Source organism: Penicillium psychrosexuale (assembly GCF_028828465.1).
Source record: "Penicillium psychrosexuale strain IBT 29551 chromosome Unknown utg000004l, whole genome shotgun sequence".
Taxonomy (NCBI): domain Eukaryota; kingdom Fungi; phylum Ascomycota; class Eurotiomycetes; order Eurotiales; family Aspergillaceae; genus Penicillium; species Penicillium psychrosexuale.
In genome coordinates, this window is record NW_026643189.1 from 7,158,356 (window position 1) to 7,175,803 (window position 17,448).

A 17,448-nucleotide genomic window follows, 5' to 3' on the forward strand; every position below is an offset into this window, starting at 1 on the left:
GTTTGCATTTCTCCCGGCTTATGGTGCCAACAATGGAAGAGCTCGGGGTGTTCAGAGCACCCTTGACAGGTTGGGAATACCAATGGCGTTGGTATGTCGCGTTCTTCCGTCAGATCCACCAGATAGTCGTACCTGTCATACTCCGTACAAGCGGGAGATCCCCCGGGAGTGCCAAGTGGAATGGTTATGAGATTGAATTCGGGATGAGGTGAGGAGAGGGGCGCTTAATAGTGGAGATGAGCCGTACCGGTCGTACCGACACAAATCAAATATCGTCATAGGATTCATAGGATCCCCTATCGGCCCGCCAATCCTTTTTAAAATCGTTTTAGTGGACGCATGACCGGTTGGAGATTTCCAATCTTTTCAATGGAACTGGAACCTTGAAACCTTGGAAATGTCTGGATATGAGTCAGATCGACCCCTCCTATCTAACCTTCATACATGGAGGTCGGTGGTGAAATTATGTCGATATCGACTCGGCCACTTCTCCCCTAGGAGACAGAGAGGGGACCCTGTGTCCATCGAATTGGCCCGATCCACTTCTCGCTCTGCACATGTGTTTGTCGAGAGTTCTCCGAGTCTCCTCCGGCCTTTTCCCTCGTCTAGTTCCCGCGAATATCCGTACAGTTGGGAGTTGAAGGATCAAGGGCTTCGTGTTGTTCCCTAGATGCTGACGTTGATCCCGATGGCCCGAGGTAGATTGGCGGAATAAGTTACCTAAACTACCCGAAGTTATCGTGCAAGGATTACTGAGTTATCGTGCGAGAGGAATCGTCCGGGGTAAGTTGGGAATGGGAATGGGAATAATAGGAACATTGGTGTAGCTAGGGTTAGTATAGTTCCTTTATGGGTATAGATGGTAAGCCCCGCATAGATTTCGTTATGCTTTTAGCAAATTACATTTCTCGAATTGGATATATTCGATTATTGGGTTATCCTATTCTTATTATCCTATTATTATCCTATTCGATTTGATCATTCCCAATTTCTAGGCATTGGTCCCGGTGTACCGGTGAACCTGTATGTACTTGTTACCTCATTCCTGCCGTCAATCCTCGCGTCTCGGCAAGTACCTGTACTTGGTAGATCACGCTTCTGATTCCCCTCTTTATCTAACCCCCCTCCCACCTCCCAACCTTCTGTCCTCTCTTTTTTTCCCCCCCTTGTCTTTCTATTTCACCCTTTCAATACTATCCTATCCAATTTCTATACAGCTTCTATTGCTTATACTGAAGCACAGTGCGAGCGATTGTGCAGTGATCTGCCGAAACCGGCCTCAAATTGGACGGAGAGCTCCCCCAGCTTCTTATAGTGAGTCACCGCCTCTGCTTTCCATACCGGACCTCCGGAGGAAGCTCTAGAGTCGAACCTCACCTAATTCACTCCTTTCAAGTAAACAAACCCTTGTAACCGATCTCTCATCTCGTCACATACATTCACAATGGCTGCCCCGCTCCGCCAGACGGATAAAACGGTTGATGAGTCCGACATCCTCGAGGACCACAATGAGCACCACCAGGACTCAGTCCACCGTCGTCTGCGGGCCAACTCGACTATTATGCACTTCAAAAAGATTCTGGTCGCCAACCGTGGTGAAATTCCCATCCGTATCTTCCGTACCGCACACGAACTGTCCCTCCAGACGGTCGCAGTCTTCTCACACGAAGATCGTCTCTCAATGCATCGCCAAAAGGCCGATGAGGCTTACATGATCGGCCACCGAGGCCAATATACCCCCGTGGGGGCTTATCTGGCCGGCGATGAGATCATCAAGATCGCCCTGGAGCACGGCGTCCAGCTGATCCACCCCGGTTACGGTTTCCTTTCAGAGAACGCAGGCTTTGCCCGGAGCGTCGAGAAAGCTGGCATTGTGTTCGTCGGCCCTACCGCCGAAACTATTGATGCCCTTGGCGACAAGGTTTCTGCCCGCAGCGCCGCTATCAAGTGCAATGTCCCCGTTGTCCCGGGAACCCCTGGTCCCGTTGAGCGCTTTGAAGAGGTCAAGACCTTCACTGATAAATTTGGCTTCCCCATCATTATTAAGGCTGCCTTTGGTGGTGGTGGTCGTGGTATGCGTGTTGTTCGTGATCAGTCCGAGCTGAGTGACGCTTTCGAGCGTGCTACCTCCGAGGCCCGCACCGCCTTCGGTAACGGTACCGTCTTCGTCGAGCGTTTCCTTGACCAGCCTAAGCACATCGAGGTTCAGCTTCTCGGTGATAACCAGGGCAATGTTGTCCACCTCTTCGAGCGTGATTGCTCCGTGCAGCGTCGCCACCAGAAGGTTGTTGAGATTGCTCCTGCCAAGGACCTTCCGACCGATGTTCGTGATAGAATCTTGTCTGATGCCGTGAAACTGGCCAAGTCAGTTCGGTACCGCAACGCTGGTACCGCTGAGTTCCTTGTCTGTGGCAATGAGCACTACTTCATCGAAATCAACCCCAGAATTCAAGTCGAGCACACTATTACCGAGGAAATCACCGGTATCGATCTTGTGGCCGCGCAGATCCAAATTGCTGCGGGTGCAACCCTTGAACAACTTGGACTTACCCAGGACCGCATCTCTACCCGTGGTTTCGCCATTCAGTGCCGTATCACTACTGAGGACCCCGCCAAGGGCTTCTCCCCCGACACCGGTAAGATCGAGGTTTACCGCTCTGCTGGTGGTAATGGAGTCCGTTTGGACGGTGGTAACGGCTTCGCTGGTGCCATTATTAGCCCTCACTACGACTCTATGCTGGTCAAGTGCACTTGCCGTGGCTCAACCTACGAGATTGTCCGCCGCAAGATGCTGCGTGCTTTGGTTGAGTTCCGTATCCGCGGTGTCAAGACCAACATCCCTTTCCTGGCTTCGCTGCTGAGTCACCCCACATTCATCGATGGTACTTGCTGGACTACGTTCATCGATGACACCCCCGAGCTGTTTACCCTCGTTGGCAGCCAGAACCGTGCCCAGAAGCTGCTCGCTTACTTGGGTGACGTTGCTGTCAACGGTAGCAGCATCAAGGGCCAGATCGGTGAGCCCAAATTCAAGGGCGAGATCATCAGGCCCGTTCTCACGGATGCTGCGGGCAAGCCCATTGACATCTCCACCCCCTGCACTGAGGGCTGGAAGCAGATCTTGGACAAGGAAGGCCCTGCGGGCTTCGCTCGCGCCGTGCGCGCTAACAAGGGCTGCTTGATCATGGACACCACCTGGCGTGATGCCCACCAGTCGTTGCTTGCCACCCGTGTGCGAACAATTGATATGCTGAACATCGCTGCTGAGACCAGCTACGCATTGAGCAACGCTTACTCGCTCGAGTGCTGGGGTGGAGCCACCTTCGATGTGGCTATGCGCTTCCTCTATGAAGATCCTTGGGACAGACTTCGCAAGATGCGCAAGGCCGTCCCTAACATCCCCTTCCAGATGTTGCTGCGTGGCGCCAACGGTGTTGCCTACTCTTCCCTTCCTGATAACGCTATCTACCACTTCTGTAAGCAGGCGAAGAAGTATGGTGTCGATATCTTCCGTGTATTCGATGCCCTGAACGATATTGACCAGCTCGAGGTCGGTATTAAGGCCGTCCACGAAGCCGGTGGTGTCGTTGAGGCCACCATGTGCTACAGTGGTGACATGCTGAACCCCAAGAAGAAGTACAGCTTGAAGTACTACCTGGATTTGGTGGACAAGATCGTCAAGATGGGTCCTCACGTTCTTGGAATCAAGGATATGGCTGGTGTGCTTAAGCCCCAGGCTGCCCGTCTGCTGATCGGTTCCATCCGCGAGCGCTACCCCGATCTCCCCATCCACGTCCACACCCACGACTCTGCCGGAACCGGTGTCGCCTCCATGATTGCCTGTGCCGAGGCCGGTGCTGATGCCGTGGATGCCGCTACCGACAGTCTGTCTGGTATGACCTCGCAGCCCAGTATTGGTGCTCTTCTTGCTTCGCTGCAGGGTACCCAGTACGACCCCAAGTTGGATTTGTCCCACGTCCGCGCTCTGGACAGCTACTGGGCTCAGCTTCGTCTGCTCTACTCTCCCTTCGAGGCCGGTCTGACCGGCCCTGACCCCGAGGTCTATGAGCACGAGATCCCCGGTGGTCAGTTGACCAACCTGATCTTCCAGGCCAGCCAGTTGGGTCTCGGACAGCAGTGGGCTGAGACCAAGAAGGCGTATGAGGTTGCTAACGAGTTGCTGGGCGACATCGTCAAGGTTACCCCCTCCTCCAAGGTCTGTGGTGACTTCGCCTCCTGGATCGTCAGCAACAAGCTGTCCGCCCAGGACGTGCTCGACCGTGCCGATCAACTCGACTTCCCTGAATCAGTCTTGGAGTTCTTCGAAGGTCTGATGGGCCAACCTTACGGCGGCTTCCCCGAGCCCCTGCGTACCAAGGCCTTGCGCGGCCGTCGCAAGCTCGACAAGCGCCCCGGTCTCTACTTGGAACCCATCGACCTCATCAAGATCAAGAACGATATCCGCGAGAAGTACGGCGCGGCCACCGAGTGCGATGTCGCCAGTTACGCCATGTACCCCAAGGTGTTTGAGGATTACCGCAAGTTCGTGGCCAAGTATGGTGATCTGTCCGTTCTGCCGACGCGCTACTTCCTTGCCAAGCCCGAGATCGGCGAGGAGTTCCATGTCGAGCTGGAGCAAGGTAAAGTCCTGATCCTCAAGTTGCTCGCCATTGGTCCTCTCTCCGAGCAGACTGGTCAGCGTGAGGTCTTCTACGAGGTCAACGGTGAAGTCCGCCAGGTCAGTGTTGATGACAACAACGCCTCGATCGAGAACCTCGCCCGCGCCAAGGCCGACCCCACGGATAGCAGCCAGGTTGGCGCTCCCATGAGCGGTGTCGTGGTTGAGATCCGCATCACCGATGGCCACGAGGCCAAGAAGGGTGATCCTATTGCGGTGCTGAGCGCCATGAAGATGGTATGTTGTTATTTCTTTTCTATTACATATAATTTGTTGCTAACTCCCCTCTAGGAAATGGTAATCTCCGCCCCGCACAGCGGAAAGGTGTCCAACCTCCAGGTCAAGGAGGGCGACTCCGTTGATGGCCAGGACCTGATCTGCAAGATCAGCAAGGCGTAAAAGCATAGCGACTCTGTACTACGGACCATGCACAATTTGTGATGCGTGGTGTGATTTGAATGTTTTCTAAGCGTCTTTAGTTTATGTTTTTCGAGTTCATATCTGAATTTAGGCTTATTCGGAATCAAACAGTATTTCTGTTAAACCATTTGAAAGTTCTTAGTACATTCACTTATAGGTCTATTCCCACGCTTCTCCCCTTTCTCCCGAGAACGGCTTTGAAAGATCCGTCAACTTACGGCTCAGGTTGATAACTATACATTTCTTTGTATAGATCTGCTTGTTTCTCTGTGCTGGATATAATAGGCAGCAGGATAGAGCACTCAGAGCTCTGTTCTAGCCACCTGTATGGTCATAAGTACTTATCTACCTATCTAGGAAATTAATACCCCGGCCATCGTGCGGGTCAATTTCTCCCCACTATAAGAATGTCGGCACACCCACATCTATACCCCAACTACCCCAAATCAACCATCAACAGAACATAATCAAAATACAAGATGGAAACCATCCGCCGTACTCATCTCAAATCCCTCGCTCATCGCGGCACAATCCAAGGCGTAACAATCTCAACATTGTCTTCTCCTAGCCAAGCCAAAGACCTCTGCCACTACTTCGGCGGTGTCCGCTACGGCCTTGCCCCCGCCGAGCGCTGGCGCCGTGCCCAGCCCCTACCTGCATCTTTCACCTACGGCAGCGAAGAAGCGCCAGGCCAATGTGATGGGGGTGCGGGGCTTTGTCCTCAACCAGGTTTTTTAAACATCTCGCCTGAGAATCCGGATGCGTGGAACGAGGATTGCTTTCAGTGTAATGTTTGGACGCCCATTGGAGAGGTGCCTGAGGGGGGATGGCCTGTTTTTGTTTTTATTCGTGAGTATCTTCTGATCAGACCTAGGATATATAGTTTCGGACTTGGAATAGGGCAACAGGCTTCTATAAAAATCGTGCTGACTGGTGTTGTCCGACGCAGATGGCGGATGGCTTCAATTCGGCTCGCCTAATTCATTTAATGTGGCTGCATTGATCGGCGAGGCCGACTTCAACTGCGTGGTTGTGATGCCTGCGTACCGGGTCAACTTATTCGGATTCCTCTACTCAGCAGAATTGGAGGAGGATGCAGCTACTGTCGGAGAGACAGTTGGGAACCACGGATTCTGGGATCAGAGATTAGCACTAGAGTGGACGAAGGCGAATATCCGGCTCTTCGGCGGCAATCCGGATCTCATCACGATCTCAGGATATTCCGCAGGCGCCAACTCCGTCTTCCACCAACTAGCCTATGACCTCCGCCAACCAGACGAGAATTCTCTCATCCGCCAAGCCTGCATCTGGTCAAACAGCCCAGCCGTCCAGCCAAAGCAGCCAACCGAAACACAAACCCAATTCAACCAACTCCTAACAGCCCTGGACATTCCCCTCACTCTGCCACATAGCGAGAAACTTACCCGCCTACGCTCAACCCCCGCCAAAACCCTCCTCGACAAAGCAAGAACAATCCAGCTCCACCAATTCCGCCCAACAACAGACACATCCTTCATCTCCCCGTCCCTCTTCACGACCCTCGACAACGGCGCCTTCGCCCGCAGCCTCCTAGCCCGCAACATCCGCATCATAATAGGTGAATGTCGCGACGAGCGCTTCCTTTACAGCACATGGTTCCCGCCGACAGACAACACGCTCTCCGCGCTGCGCACCCGTCTCGTCGCAGATTACCCCGAACACATCGTCGACGGCGTCATCCCGATATATTACCCGGACGGCTGTCTACCGACGAACTGCAAGAACTGGGACCAGGACGCGTGGGGGAGGATCTACGCTGATATGCAGGTGCATCAGATGCAGCGTGGGCTTGTGTATGCGCTGACGGAGAATGAGGCCGGGGTTGATGCTTCGGCGTTGCTGTTTCGGTATCGGATTGAGTGGCGGGCGAAGTGTGTAGAGAAGACTTTGCCGGTTGAGTGGGGAGTTACGCATTCGTCGGATTATCCGATTTGGTTCTTTGGGAATGGTGGGTTGTTGGAGGAGGGGGAGAAGAGGGTTGTCAGGGAAGGGTTTGTTGGGCCGCTAGGAAGGTTTGCTTGTGGGGAGAAGGAATTCGGATGGGGGGTTTCTGGGACCAAGGGGGTTAGGACGTTGAGGGGGGATGGGAGTGTTAAGATTGTGGAGGATGCGGATTGGGAGGAGGGTGTTAGGGTTTGGAAGGGTTTGAGAGATGCTGATGAGAGGTTGGTGTGATACCTACAGGTACATAGTTACATACGTAGTTATGAGGTGCAAGTATAGACGCCACGGAGGAAATACCGGATACCCTAAATATATGTAGCTTCGACCTTGATATCTTTCAAACTATATGCCAAGCTTTCCCCGCATTCCAACTACGTCAAGGCTCTCCGGGGTACATCACAGCTTATTAGTCTATTACAAAGCACAGTACATGGCGTAGTGAAATACCTGTAGTGCATGACCATACCCAATAGTACAGGTACTGGATATAATAAGTACCAGTCTTGACCTTGGTAACGGAACTAGACCAGTCCAAATTCAATCAGCAGACGGTGATTCACCACCTGTAACGTAGCAAGCTGAATATGCTCTTATAGGGCATCTTCCCCCCTCTTTCCTTGGATTATCTCTTACTACTCAATTTAATTAATTCAAGCTAATCTGCGAGAATATTGAGGTATGTTCCATTTAAATTCTCACCTATTCTATATCCCATCTATCCCCAAAGGGCAACCTGAACAAGAATGACGTCGTCGATTCCCAACCCTTAAAAAGAGACATCATGATTAGTATTTCCTTGGTTTCTTTAGAATTCCATGCTCTCACTCTTATTATACTAAATCCCCTCAGAAGAACTACAAACCATTACGGACTATTCCAGCTGTCTAGACATCTCTAACATGTCTGACGACACCCGCCGCAACTGGCACGGAACCCCCGGTGACCGTCTCGAGCACTCTAATGTCTGGATGAGTGGCGGTGCCAAGAGCCCTACCGGTCGTGCTGCGTGGGCGATGCCTATAACGAACAATAGGAGGGTATGTCATTTGCCTCTTGTGGATTTCTATTATATATCGTCCATTCCCCTTAGTACTACATCATCTATCCATCTATAACACATCTCCAAAACCAACCTAACACCCAAAATGAAGGACTCCGACACATCCACATCCACCTCGAACGGAAAACCAGCCGAAGGAGATACACCTAACCCCCCAGGCTTAGGTGAGCGTCGCCGCAGCTCGGCCGGCTCCAACGGCCTCTTCTCGAATCTGCACACACAGAAGCGTGAATCCACAAATGCGGATATGGCCATCCGCCGCGCGAGCTGGAATGAACAGGCTGCCAAGGGAGGCATGTTCTCTAAGTGGTGGGAGGGATACACTCGGGGCACTTGAAGCAATTGTTTTTGAATTTGGATCTTTTGCATGGGCATTTGTATACTCGATATCGGGGGTTGGTTCTGGAGATGAAAAAACAAGAAAAAAAAGAGGAATACTGGTGTTGGGTTTTGATTTAGTTCGGTGCTTGTAGGCGTGTGAATTTCATGATCATTTTTATTTGGTTCTTTGATTTTCTTTGATTAAGGCTCTCCTTGTGTCTTTCTCTACAAGGAGATACTCGACGTACCTGTGAGACTGCTCCTTTAAATGTAAGGTACTGCATCTGATCTAACACTGTCTTTTCTACCTCTAATCCATGACCGGCACTTGAAATAAGACGACTGCTATTGCTAATTCGAGACATACATTTACAAGCCTAACATAACATCCAGCAGAGTATGACAGAGTCCTCATAAATGGAGCCAACAACTACTCTGGCTGCAAATGTGAACAGGGATTTCACATCATTGAAATGGGAGCTCCAAAGCCCAATTTGGCACTATCTCATCCCATAGTTGTCTCCCAACCTTTCTCGATCATAACATCAACCCAATAAGCATCATCATCCCCAGCATCCAGCCTCCTCCATACCTCATTAACCAACTTCAAGCATATATGAATCGGTTTTGGCGGCAGAACATGCAAGAAGGACGTTAGACGGCCAAGGATGAACTTGCGCGTGCGCGAGACTTCAATGGCCTCCATTGAGATGGTAGGTGTTTGATTTGAGTTGTAACTATCTTTATCCCTGCCCTCTGGATAATCTTCGCCATTCCGGGCTTCAGTGCCTGCATTTGTGGCCAGACGCGGGAGACGGAGCTCTGAGCAGGACGCTACCAGGAGAAATGGCTGGAGGCAGCGGGTACGTGATTCCAGGGGTATGGTTTTTAATCGGGAGAGGGTTGTCACGGCGAACTCGGTGAGCCAGTTGCTATATAGGATTTCGGGGGTCGGGGATTGTTGGGTATCTGGTGATGACGGAGATGGTAGATTGTGAGAGGAAGATCTTCTAGACGGTGAAGCAGCGGTACGTTGAGACTTGGTGTTTTGTCCTGTTGCTGGACTAGGACCCCCGAATCTAGCTGACAGGTCCATGCTGTCGAGGTCAATGGGGAAGAATGGGTCGCGGGATGCTGCGTCGGCGTTGTCAGGGTATTGGGATGTTGTGGATATTGGGGTGGGCAGGCGTTTGTGCAGTAGGTCTGGGAATACGCGGTATAACTGCATGAGACCGACGCATCGATATGCTTCGGCCATTGTCAGGAGGTGCCATACTGGGGTATCGTCGTCACCAGGACTGACAATCTCGGCCTCCGAGGGATGAGCGAGGCCCAGGAGGTGTTCTTCTAGCTCGCGGGCTTTCTCGATTGCCAACTGTGCACGGGTGATATCATCTTGGGAGGTGAATCGCCTTGAGCGGATGCGTTTTCGCTCACGGCGGATGAGTTGCCCGACCTCGTGCACGGTGAACTGGGTGTCGCGCGCGATGCCGGTCCACGGGTGCGGGACCCGTTGTAGAACGAAGGACTCGCCAATAGACGAAGCGGTCCGTGAATTGTTAGATAGGACCATCGTGTCATTGTCTGCGACGAAGGAAAGCAGCATCTCCCAGTAGATGAGAGCTTCCTCGAAGAACCGGTAGTTATTGCTGTCGTTCTTAGGTAAGCTGAAGCTAGAGCCGTTCGATGGTGAAGAGATGGTATTGAGCTGCTTGCGGAGCAGGTTGAAAAATGATATACCCAAGTCATTTGGGTCGTGCCAACTAGCCGTTTGCCCGAGCATTAGCAGCGCCAGCAAAGACTTGTCGTCTATCACTGCTTCGCGCGTGATTATATCAACAGCTTCATCACGCATCCTTCGGCCCATGGGACCGAATTGAGGAAATTCGGTGACCAGTGTTGCAGCAGCCATGCTTTGCATTGTTCGACACATTGCCAGTGAAGATCCCCAAAGACGGGATACCGTGGTTCGGAATGGGTTCATCTGGCTGTCATAGCTAGAGAACAGTCCTGCTACTTCTTTGAAATAGTACTCGATCAAAGTCCATGATGGATTATTCAGTGGACGAGATATGGACATGAAGTTATGTGATGAGGGCCGATGCGATGCTGGAGGGTAACTGCGCACAATGGTCGAAGGTGAGAAGTCGCGGTAAACATCAATCTGTTCCTCACTTTGCGTCGGTCCGATACGTGACAGAAAGTGTGACAGGTCCACACCGATATTATCTGACTGTTCAAAGTCAAGGAAAGTGTCTCTTTGGTGTGTGAAAGACGGCGATGCCGGCATCGGGGACGGTGAGCATAGATCCGTCAGTTCGGGTAAAGACCCATGGCTCGGATGTTCCCATAGATTGTCACATAGAGAAGTTCGGCTACCTAAGACGAAATTTGGAGGATCCGGTTCATGCGTCTCAAATGTTGAATCCTCCGGCAAAGCATCGTCGATTTGGTTTGCCGGCTGGCTAGGACCAGTCGAGGCAGAAGCCGCAGGACTTGGTGTTCTCACCTCCGAGATCGATGCGGGTACGGTGGGACTAGACTGCTCATACTTGGTAACCCAGCGCAGAGATTGTGCATAACCAGGACACCGGACGCCTAAGCGAGTGCAGCGAGTGCAGTGAGGTTTCTCTTCGCCGCATTTGACCTTTGCATGTTAGTGATATCCGAACGGGCGGGGACGGGAAACACAAACCCGTTTACTCTTGCATCTTGCACAGCCATTTCTAGATTTCTTAACGCGGCGCATTATAAAGCATAAAGAGGATGAATCTGAGGAGATCCGACAACATTCAAGATGCGGAGTATAGGCTGAGGGGGAAAATCGTTGAGAATCGGGGCTTATCTCGATAAACGGGATTCTTTTGCCTCTTTGGGCAGGTGAAACGAGAGAAATGACGATGTCTGATTTGATGACTGTATACCATATGGAAGACTACGTCAAGCATCTACATAGTACAAGTGTACGGAGTAGTAAAATCATAAAACAAACGTCTATACGGAGTACGGAGTATTGTTTTGACCTTCCAAGGGGTGGGAAAATTCATGATGACTCAGCCACGGCGTTTGAGGTCGGGGGCTTGGTGCTTGGCAATTGATATCTACACCTGGACAAGACTCGATCATGGCATATATAGTGCGCAGCAAGGTAAGTAAAAGTCCAAATGAGCATTCAAGAAGTCTAACATTAATATAGGTAACCACTGTACCTTGTCAAAGACTTGCGACTTTCAAACCAGTCGTGATCCTGGCTAACGGCCTGATATCAACCCCAAGTCTCCATACAAATCCCACTGGAAGGCCTCAATTGCAGAGTAATTCCTGCAGAAGTAACTATGCTCGCGAATTTCACTCAACTCCCATCCCAATGTCAAGCAACTCCGAACTCAAGCAGACTTTGAAACCAAGCCTCCTTGATGACGTGCACAAATTGTGGTTCAATCACCTGAGCTGCGAAGAGGCCCTCATCCTACCCGGATGGAGCGAGATGGGGAAGTGGTTCTCTCGTGACGAGGCTTTTGATAAGGTCTGCGTGTAAGTGACCATTTGCCCTACTTTAACCCCATAGAAGATTAACGAGCTCAAACAGCACCCAATTCTGCCCTGCCCTAGAAACAATCGTTGGCTCCAGAGCATCAGCTTCGGACATTCTGTCTGCAGTCAGCCTGTCCTCGCCGATGGATTGGCTCAGCATCATTCTTCTACTTGATCAGATTCCCCGCAATTGCTACCGGGGAGCAGAGTCGAAGCTAGTGTTTGGGCGCTTTGACCCATTAGCCGAGGAGATTGTCCTTCGAGCAATTAAAGAAGAGGTACCGATCCGATCGCCGTATCTCAGGTATCGCATGGCTTACCGTATTTGGTTCCATATACCACTTATGCATTCGGAAAACTTGGCTATGCATGAGCTAGCCGTCAAGGTGCACGAGGATATAGCCAGAGATGTCAATGAGCTTCTGGCCAGGGACGCATCGGCTCTTACGGAAGAGGAAAGAAAATGTCGTAGCATTCTATCCGAGAAGAGAGAGGCACTACAGGCATTCTTGAGCAATGCTCTTGATTTTGAGAAGAGACATAAAGTGATCATCGAGCGGTTTGGACGATACCCGCATCGGAATCAGGCACTGGGAAGAGTGTCTACCCCGGAGGAAATCGAATACTTAAACAATGGCGGGGAGACATTTGCGTGAATCCAAACCGAGTTTGTATATATTCACGAATACGTAATATGATACAATGTTGAGCTAGGGGAGGAGCCAGTCTCAGCAGACAAAAGCGTCAAACTATTATTTCGCAATAGAAATTGGCCGCCCTACATTCCAATGAACGATTTGGAATTCCGTCCCAAAGCAGTAAATGAGCACTTGCCCTTTTACCCCTTACCCCTTGATGGCTCGCCTGACCTCTTTCCTATTCGGGTGGAGGCGACATACCTTGAACTATTCGGGTGATGTTGAAATGTACATAAACAAACAATTGAACATCAAGCCGGTTTCAGATAGTGAAACAATGGCCATAATACCGCATCTGTATTTTGTTACAGAGATGAAGTTGCTCTTTTTCATCTTGATCAATAACAGGCCTTCCTAACACTAAACGCACAATTCAAAATCTTAGTTCGACCGTCATTACTATAAGTGCTGTCTGATAGAACTGAACGTGGATTCAAGCGAGGTGAACTGGAGGCAACAATGTGAATTTTGGTCTTCCCAGCTCTATCTCATTCATCATGATTATTCCACGCCAATCTTCTATCAGGCCCTTCATTGTCTCGCTGCTGGTTGTCTCAGTGATATCCTCTAAAGTGCTTCATCTTCTCCAACATGCGTTTTCTCTTCCCGGCGGTCAATTCGCAATCTACTTCCCGACATTCTTCATCCTGGAGACACTTTTATGCGTGGCTGCGTGGGAGTTGCTATTCAAATTTACGGGGTTGAAGTCACTTTTGGGCACTGCAGTGACAGTGGCCATAACGTAAGTACTTCTCTGCTTCTAGGTAGAATCAAGGAGACTGATATTTTGACTGCTACAGAGCTCTGAGCTTCGTCTTGTCTTCATCTCAAATTGGGTTCTATCTTGTGACTGGCAGTGAGATCCGTTGGGATGCAGCCACAGCCGTTGGAAATGATCCAGAAGGGAGAAAGCTGATGCTGAGTGGGCTGAGATCTTTTTTGGGAGCCGCATGCGCCCTTCTTGTGATTTCATGGCTACTCAAATATTGGATATATGTTCTCATAGGCCATTGGATGTCTGCATTATTTAGCGCACAAACTGAAAAGGCAGACGAAGAAGGCATCGTGACTAGCCCTCAAAGAAAGTCGCGGACAGCACGACTCATTCAATTTTGGACAGTATGCGCCGCGGTGTTCATTGGATTCTTGCGCTTGGCTCGGCCCCAGGTACCTTATAACCATATGTCTGAGACTATCCCATTCAGCTTTTTCTGGGCTTTGGGTTCGAGGCCTGCTGAGCTGCATCAGACTGGAGATCAATCATTTCCACTCGCAGACCTGATTGATGAGCCATACTGGGAAGGTCCATACGATCACTTCAAGGGTTGGGCCCCGGGAAAGCCAGACTCCAACGCGAAAAAGAGTCGACCCGTATGGGCGTCTGGGGATTTACCACCAGGGTTCGACCGGTGGAGTGAAGGAGAGTCCGGCGATGAAGGAGGGGGCGTTACTCTTAATGAGAACGGGGCTTCTCAGAAGAATATTTATCGTCCCACGGATGACCCTCTCCGAATCACCAATTTCAATCGTGAAATGCTTGAGCCCATAGCTCAGGTTCTCAAGAAACATCAAGTTCCCATTACACATGTCGTACTTGTGTTGATGGAAAGTGCTCGGAAGGATATATTTCCCTTCAAGGCAGGCTCACATCTGCACGAGATGATTCTATCGTCCTATAATACCCAAGACCCCGAAGTACTCCAAGAGGTCAACGACAAATTATCAACTTTGACACCAAACGCAGAGAAGTTGACCGGTGAGACGAGTGGACTTTCGACAAGTAACAACATTTCCAGCCCCTCTAGTGGATGGAATGGTACGACAGAACCAGGAATGGGGGGTATCAATGTCCATGGTGTCCTCACTGGTAGCAGTCTATCATTCAAAAGCGCAGTCATGAACTATTGCGGCGCGGGCCCTCTGCCGGTGAACTTCATGGATGAGGTCAACTCCAAAAACTATCAGCCGTGTATTATGCAGATTTTTGAATTGTTCAACCAACTTAAAAAGAACTCGACTGAGAAGGGTACGCCTGGTAATGGGCTTGAGCACATTCATGATCGAAACTGGAGCACTGTTTTCTTGCAGTCGATCACAGGACTGTATGAGGAGCAAGATGAGCTCAACAAGCAGATGGGGTTCCAAAAATACATCTATCGCGAAGACATTGGCCAGCAAAGTGCCAAATATTATCACAAAGACATGGAGGAGATCAATTACTTCGGGTAAGTATTCTCCCACCGACTGAGCATCTGCATTCACATTGCTAATATGTTACCTAGATACCCGGAGTACGAGATATACCCATACCTGCGAGATGTGGTGAACAATACAATCGAGAACAACGAACGACTTTTTCTATCCCATTTCACGAGTACCACCCATCACCCATGGGGCACGCCCGCAGCATACCACGAAGAGGAATACTTTGCCGGAGACAGTCTCATGGCGAAGCACGAGGACATCAACAAATATCTGAATACGGTCCGATACGTGGACACATGGCTTGGCGATATGATGAAGGTCCTCGACGAAGCCGGGATTGCAAACGAAACATTAGTGGTATTCGTGGGAGATCAGTATGTTGCACTAGCTTCAGTAACTTCGCACAACAACCAAATAGCCATGTACTAATCCCAAACAGTGGCCAGGCGTTCCCCGAAGATGCGCCAGTCGCTGGTACATACGAGAACGGACATATCAGCAATTTCCGAATTCCACTCGTTTTCCGACACCCGCTGTTGCCCGCACTGCAAATAACTGCGAATGCAACCTCGATGTCCGTCGTCCCGACCATTATCGATCTACTCGTGAACTCGGGCTCGTTGAACGAGATGGACTCCAGTGTGGCTTTAGACCTGATAAATGAATACGAAGGACAGTCATTGATACGCCCATACCAAGCTACTCACAATGGCCGACAGGCATGGAACTTCGGCATTATCAACCCCGGTGGTACAATGCTCAGTGTTGGGTCTGCGGCAGTCCCGTATCGACTCATATTGCCGCTTGCTGAGGACTTTGAGTACATTTTCTCTGATCTAGATACCGACCCGGATGAGTTAAGTCCATTGCGTGGGTGGTCCCTTGGGGAGTTGATCGGCCGTGTACAAAGGAAGCATGGAGACAAAGCCGGAAAGTGGCTGGTAGACGCGGAGAAAGTGGGGAAATGGTGGATTGAGGAGCAGAAAAGACTGTGGAATTACCAATAATAATGCAAATAAATCTGCCATTCAAGACCCTAGGAGAACAGAGAAGAATAGGAGGAGAAGCGGGTTGCCTTGATATTGTTCGGTTTCTTTGTTTGCGCCTGAGGCAGACACATCCGCCCCACCTCCACTTCACGTTTTATATTCATTGCATTTCGCGTTCGGTCTATTATTTGGACTATCCTCTTTTCAACAGCTTGATTGATCGAGATTGCACACTTAGCTCTCGGCAGCGCAGAGCCTTAAGTCTGGAGACCTAACCCGGACTCGTCCTGTGCATCTGACCCCTGTACCCCCACTATTTGATTGCATCCCAACAATTATTCTTCCACTCAGAAAGTTTCTCACTGCAATCTCCAACAAATCATGGAGGGAAAATATTCGACCGATGCCGAGTGGGCATCTGTCACCCCAATTGACCTGGACGATGGTTCGAGCTCGGATGCCATGCCACTGGCGACCATCGCCTACCCAACCGAGTACCTCGAGGCGACCTCGTATTTGCGTGCTGTGATGGCCGCGAACGAGATGTCCGAGCGGGCATTGAACTTGACCAAAGATGTGATTTCGATGAATCCAGCGCATTACACCGTATGGTAAGTTGGCTAGTAACAGCCTTGGGACATGCCAACATCGACGTCTGACATTTTATACAGGATCTACCGAGCAAAGATTCTCTTTGCTTTGGAAAAGGATCTGGATGAAGAATTGAGCTGGCTGAACGATGTTTCATTGAAGTACCTCAAAAACTATCAAATTTGGTATGTCGACACCACCAACACCAGAAAAGCCATGAAAGAAAAAGGCAGGAAAATATAAATCCCAAAAACAAACCTAACAACTCAAACAGGCACCACCGCCAAGTCTTGCTATCATCAAAAGCACACTTCCCAACCTTCCCACCCAAAGAAGCAGACTTCCTAATGGAGATGTTCGCCCAAGACTCCAAAAACTACCACGTATGGACCTACCGTCACTGGCTCGTGCGGCACTTCGGACTATGGGACCAACCGCGCGAACTCGAAGACGTGGAATTCCTCTTGAAAGCTGACGTGCGCAACAACTCCGCCTGGAACCACCGGTACATGCTCCGTTTCGGACCACGGGACACATCGGTCCCAGACGCGGGGATGGTGAACGCGGGTGATCTTTCGACTGCGCCGGCCGATAAGGGCAGGCTGTCTGTTGTCGATGAGGACTTGGTTGATGGCGAGCTGAAGTTTGCGCAGGAGGCTATCCTGCGCGCCCCGGAGAACCGGAGTCCGTGGTGGTATGCGCGCGGTGTGCTGCGGGCTGCTGGGCGTGGATTAGGGGAGTGGGAGGGTTTTGCTGGTGGATTTGTTTTGGAGGGGGCCGTTAAGAGTTCGCATGCTGTTGAGTGGCTGGCGGATGTTTTTGCTGAGGCTGGAGGGGAGGAAAAGGCTGTGAGGATGTTGACGATGTTGAAGGATGAGTTTGATCCTATTCGGAAGAATTATTGGGACTATCGCATTAGGAAGCTGGATCAGACTGTGGCTTGATTTGAGGAAAGACACTACTACGCCT

The 17,448-nt window shown here is 50.6% G+C and overlaps 7 protein-coding genes across 7 annotated transcripts; 6 read left to right on the plus strand and 1 right to left on the minus strand.

Moving 5' to 3' along the window:
- Positions 1-1,444: 1,444 nt before the first annotated feature.
- Positions 1,445-5,077, plus strand: N7518_008561 (pyruvate carboxylase; the record flags this gene model as incomplete). The annotated part of the gene is made up of 2 exons (XM_057189488.1): positions 1,445-4,915; positions 4,970-5,077. 2 exons carry the CDS (start codon positions 1,445-1,447, stop codon positions 5,075-5,077), a joined length of 3,579 nt encoding a protein of 1,192 aa, XP_057041191.1.
- A 500-nt stretch (positions 5,078-5,577) lies between these two features.
- On the plus strand, positions 5,578-7,312 carry N7518_008562 (putative carboxylesterase; the record flags this gene model as incomplete). The annotated part of the gene is made up of 2 exons (XM_057189489.1): positions 5,578-5,947; positions 6,048-7,312. The coding sequence occupies 2 exons, from the start codon at positions 5,578-5,580 to the stop codon at positions 7,310-7,312; spliced, it is 1,635 nt and encodes a 544-aa protein (XP_057041192.1).
- A 668-nt stretch (positions 7,313-7,980) lies between these two features.
- Positions 7,981-8,478, plus strand: N7518_008563 (uncharacterized protein; the record flags this gene model as incomplete). Its single annotated transcript, XM_057189490.1, has 2 exons — positions 7,981-8,118; positions 8,233-8,478. 2 exons carry the CDS (start codon positions 7,981-7,983, stop codon positions 8,476-8,478), a joined length of 384 nt encoding a protein of 127 aa, XP_057041193.1.
- Positions 8,479-8,967: 489 nt separating this feature from the next.
- On the minus strand, positions 8,968-11,211 carry N7518_008564 (Zn(II)2Cys6 transcription factor; the record flags this gene model as incomplete). Its single annotated transcript, XM_057189491.1, has 2 exons — positions 8,968-11,109; positions 11,158-11,211. The coding sequence occupies 2 exons, from the start codon at positions 11,209-11,211 to the stop codon at positions 8,968-8,970; spliced, it is 2,196 nt and encodes a 731-aa protein (XP_057041194.1).
- Positions 11,212-11,586: 375 nt separating this feature from the next.
- N7518_008565 (DUF924 family protein) lies at positions 11,587-12,652 on the plus strand (the record flags this gene model as incomplete). Its single annotated transcript, XM_057189492.1, has 3 exons — positions 11,587-11,610; positions 11,659-11,996; positions 12,052-12,652. The coding sequence occupies 3 exons, from the start codon at positions 11,587-11,589 to the stop codon at positions 12,650-12,652; spliced, it is 963 nt and encodes a 320-aa protein (XP_057041195.1).
- Positions 12,653-13,191: 539 nt separating this feature from the next.
- N7518_008566 (uncharacterized protein) lies at positions 13,192-15,906 on the plus strand (the record flags this gene model as incomplete). The annotated part of the gene is made up of 4 exons (XM_057189493.1): positions 13,192-13,436; positions 13,495-14,919; positions 14,977-15,273; positions 15,339-15,906. The coding sequence occupies 4 exons, from the start codon at positions 13,192-13,194 to the stop codon at positions 15,904-15,906; spliced, it is 2,535 nt and encodes an 844-aa protein (XP_057041196.1).
- Positions 15,907-16,269: 363 nt separating this feature from the next.
- On the plus strand, positions 16,270-17,423 carry ramB (bifunctional protein farnesyltransferase/protein geranylgeranyltransferase; the record flags this gene model as incomplete). The annotated part of the gene is made up of 3 exons (XM_057189494.1): positions 16,270-16,499; positions 16,560-16,664; positions 16,754-17,423. The coding sequence occupies 3 exons, from the start codon at positions 16,270-16,272 to the stop codon at positions 17,421-17,423; spliced, it is 1,005 nt and encodes a 334-aa protein (XP_057041197.1).
- Positions 17,424-17,448: the final 25 nt, after the last annotated feature.